General features: G+C 44.5%; 1 protein-coding gene across 1 annotated transcript in view; it reads right to left on the reverse strand.

Annotated features, from left to right (window-relative positions):
- Positions 1 to 888: 888 nt before the first annotated feature.
- SEC13 (SEC13 homolog, nuclear pore and COPII coat complex component) overlaps positions 889 to 4249 on the reverse strand; it is a 27643-nt gene continuing 24282 nt past the window's right edge. The window contains exons 6-9 of the mRNA XM_027903291.1: positions 3579 to 3712; positions 2971 to 3091; positions 2076 to 2222; positions 889 to 1751 (exon numbers count right to left, since the gene is read on the reverse strand). Coding sequence (XP_027759092.1) covers positions 1641 to 1751; positions 2076 to 2222; positions 2971 to 3091; positions 3579 to 3712 — 513 coding nt within the window. The 3' untranslated portion in view covers positions 889 to 1640. The remainder of the gene's footprint in view (positions 1752 to 2075; positions 2223 to 2970; positions 3092 to 3578; positions 3713 to 4249) is intronic.

A 4249-nucleotide genomic window follows, 5' to 3' on the forward strand; every position in this document is an offset into this window, starting at 1 on the left:
AAACTGAGAAACCTACACAGTTCTGTTTCACTGAAGTGCTTTAGAGGTTTTGTTCTCTTGTAGTCATCTAATTTGTTATTCTACGCCTTGTTCCATGCTAATTTTTAAATATTCTGAGGTGAAATACAGGGTCACAAGTATTTAATGCAACATATATAAGACAGTGCATGGTTTTACATTGGTACAGTTACATAACTTGGCTATTCAGAGGCAAGTTTGTACATTCCTATTTGCTAATAGCATTGTGAATAAAAAAATGAAAACAATATTTAACTGCCTGCTTTTTCGTGATTTATGGCACGGAAAATGAGTGCCAGTCACCAACGAGGCCCTGCCCCGGACACCAGCTAATGGAGGGTTTAAAAACAACTTTGAAGTGTGGCAATGGGTTCGTGCTCTTCTTCCTTCCCTTAGGATGAACAAAGTTGTAAGAGCAGAAGAGGGAAGCTGGCACTATTTATGTTCTCCCTTGGAATTCCCTAGACCAAAGGAAGAGCTGCAGTTTTGTAAAACCCAGCCTTGTGATGTACCACTACAGTGGGGAAAACACCCCACAAACAAAAATACCCCACCAAACCCCCCAAAACAACAAGAACAAAAACCCACCTACCTACAAAAAAACCCAAAACCCAAAACCCAGAATATTTTCTACTTACCTAATCCATAAGGAATTGAACACTTAAAGGCATTATAAAATAATAGCTGCTTATTTGGAAGGATTCTTGATTGTATTTTTTTAATTTGATGTTATTCTGTAAGAACTGCGTTGATTGTAGCTCAATTAGTCACCTTATTTCATTTTTCACAAAGAATAATAAAATTAGTGGAAAAAGACAAGTTCTACTTTTCGTAAGGGGCCCAGTGAAAAGATGATTAAATACAGCACACCAGGCTATAACCAATAGGACTTTATTCTGTTGGTATCTCAAAAAAGGAAAAGAACCAAAACCCAAACCTGAGGTACAGTACAGACATGTGGCTGGAAAAAAAATCTTCAAACCATGGTTTGATTTACTGATCTTAGTAAAATAACCAAGTTTGAGACCATTGTAGAGCAGAAGACATATGCATTCCACTACTCCTTTTCATCTTCAGGAAAGCACAGAGACTCCCACTTAGCCAAGCATGTTATTTTCAGGAAGATCTTAGCACCGTTTTGCTGCTACCACAGGGCTGGCCAGCACACTACCAGCTAACCAAGAACTCCACCAGCCCTTCCCCTCACTGGGAACAAAGTTCTGGTCTTTGAGGGCACAGAGTATTTGCCCCTTTGCACAAAGGAGTTCACACCTCACACCTCTGACAGTCTCCTCCTGTTCCTGCCCAAATGCTTGAAGTCTGACCAGTGCATATCCAATCAAATTCGATCCTTAAACCAGAAAAGCAGGGTATAATTCCTACAGCGTCAAGGAGTAGTATCAGGCACAGTACTTTGCTATGCTCTTTAAATTTAAGGGAATGTCAATTAAGGCTGATTATCAACATTTTGTAGCCTCCCAGTAATAGCTTTAGAGTGCTCATAAAATTGGATAATTGTTTCCCATATTCAGTTTAGATAAAATCAGTTCTCATCCAGCTCAAGAACCATTGCAAATCAGGGACAGGGATCTCCTGCTGCAGCTGGAGCACTCCCTCACGCATCACTGCTCGTTCTGCTGCCCCTCAGTCACAGCTGACACCCCTCCTTGGCCCTTGTTCACGTCGCTGATACACGCCCACAGTCCGTCCACCGACTCCTTCCACAGCGTCACCTCAAAAACAGAGCAGGCACAGCTTTCAGCCTTAACACACTCTCAGCTTCCCCCTTCCTCGCAGCCACCACAGCACTGCTGAATTCTGCTGGCAGTACCCCACAAAATCAAGTCCAGCCTTCATTTCTGCTTCCCAGTAAGAACTCAGAATGCAGGCAAATAGTTTGCCAGAGGTTACGTTCTTCCTGCCCTCTTGATGGTTAAAAACGTCACCACAGCAGCAAAGAAGACTATGACAGCCTTGTCTTAAACAAGTGACAACAGCCTGTCCCTGCCCCTCTGGAAACAGGGCACGCACAGAAGAGTCAAGGCAGCAGTACTCACCTTGTTGTCTCCTCCAGACACCGCAAGGATATTGGCAGTGATGGACCAGCTCACGTGCCAGACAACATCATTGAACTTGTGCAGAAGCTTTGGTGACCAGGAGTTTCCAGAGGCATCGTCACACGTCCAGATGAACACTCTGCCATCCTGCAAAAGCACAGAGGCTGAGTTGGTTGGACACAGGAAACACCACCCTGATTGCCCTTGGAGCTCCACTTCCAAATCACACCTCTGCATGGATTTGTGCTCAGCACAGGAAAGGGGCTCTTTACTTTCTATAGCTAAAGCGAGGCAGTACAGCTCTGATGAGAAAAAGTACCTAGAGTGACTTGCAAATATCAGAGAAGAGCTCCCAAAATTCTTATATATCAGCTGAAATATTTCCCCAGAATGAGATTTTGTTTTCCAGTCACATGGCAGCAGCTCACTAAGCAGTCTTCATAATAAAAAAAACATTTATAGAACTAGCAGCAGCAAGAACACAACAGTCAATATGAAGGCTGAGGACAACAGAGCTGACTATAAATGCCAATTATTAGAAAACAGCTGGAGGTTCAGTGAATTTGGTCCCAAAACACTAAAATAATGGCATTAGTTTGAAGGTCTTCCCGCTATTGAAACCATCCTGCCCATGATGTTCAATATAGCAGCCAGTCTTTGCTACAGAGACACACACGCACAAACCTTTGTCCACAAATGCTCCTACTGAGCTGCTGAGTCTGGAAGGAACAGAATTCAAAGGCTCTTGCACACTGGCCCAGACAAAGCAAAGGACTGCCAAGAGGACCTGTAACAGCAGCTCTACCTTCCTATTCCTTTCCTAGGGGAGCAGGGACAGAAGCACATGGCAGCGAGGGCACGGAGAGCCTGCCTGGCGCTCCAGCAGGAGCCTCACCTGGGAGCAGCTGGCAATGGTGCTGGTTGGCAAACCTATGGATGGAGCCCAGGCCACGTCTCGCACCCAGTCACTGTGAGCCTCCAGCTTCTGCTCCTCTTTCCACTGACTGTCTTCTTCCCTGAAAACACAATTATATAGTCAGAAGGGTGGCAGCAGCATTTCTCATCCCCTGCTCTGGAAGGCTCTGGCTTTGTAGTCAGACGCCTGGTCCATCCAGGTAACACAAAGCACAAGTGTTCCCCAGTTCTCCAAAAATCTCTACGGCTTTAAGTGACAAAACTCCTTGCAGGGGGCAGAGAGCACAGGCAGTTTTTGTTCTCATCTTCAGTTACTGTCAGAAATCTGCTAGTGCTCAAGTCACGGTGGTAACAAAAGACCATTAGAAAGCCACTCTCCAAGACAAGACGACACAGGGCTGGCACAGACTGCACAAACCATCGGGCATACAGTGCATCACTAAGTTGTTTCCATTTCTACAGCACTTCCTAAAAATGGGAATTCAAAGACAGAAGCACAGACGTGCTGAAAGTATTAGCTGAGATACTAAAAGGGACATTCAAAGCCTAGGAAGAGTGTCAGGTTTTATTTGGTGACAGGGCACTTACTTCCAGATCTTGACCAGGTTGTCGCAGCCCCCTGATGCAAATCTTTTGACGTAGTTTGGCTTCTGACCAGAGGGTTGTTCTATAAGGCTCCCTGGTACAACAGCAGGAGCCCAGCTAACAGCATTACATCCAATCTAGGTAATGAAAAACATTACTATTAAAAGTTGCTTACTTCAAACAAATAAAGGAATAAGGGCTGCTGAGGGGGCGAAGGAAATGTAGCATAGTGTCTGTGGGGGGTGGGGAATAAGCCCATCTCAGAAAATGGGGGTTCTGCACAATGCTGGATGGATACCAGATGAATAAGAAATCCAGACACAGTCTAGTCTCGCTAAGGCACTTACTCAGAAAGACTGAGGTAGGTAGTGAACTGCTTTATATGGAAATATCATCCTTGGTGTGTGAACAGTGGAGACAGAAACTGCCCAGACACAAGATACACACAGTTGCTAAGATTTTGGAATGCAGAAGTAGAAGGAAGCTTTGGTCTGGAGCCCAATTTCCTTCTATTGAGAGCCATGCCATTAGTTTATGAAGTTTTGCTTAAGCAAAAATCCCCATTATTTTGGGGAAAACACATGCCCTGCAATTTTTTTGGCTTCAGTTTATTCAGTTAATTGGTGCAGATATTCTTAGGACAAAGGCCATTTCCTGCCAGGTAACTTTCACCA

This window comes from Empidonax traillii, unplaced genomic scaffold, assembly GCF_003031625.1.
Source record: "Empidonax traillii isolate 1590-97213 ecotype Southwest subspecies unplaced genomic scaffold, ASM303162v1 scaffold956:size363975, whole genome shotgun sequence".
In the NCBI taxonomy this organism is placed as follows: domain Eukaryota; kingdom Metazoa; phylum Chordata; class Aves; order Passeriformes; family Tyrannidae; genus Empidonax; species Empidonax traillii.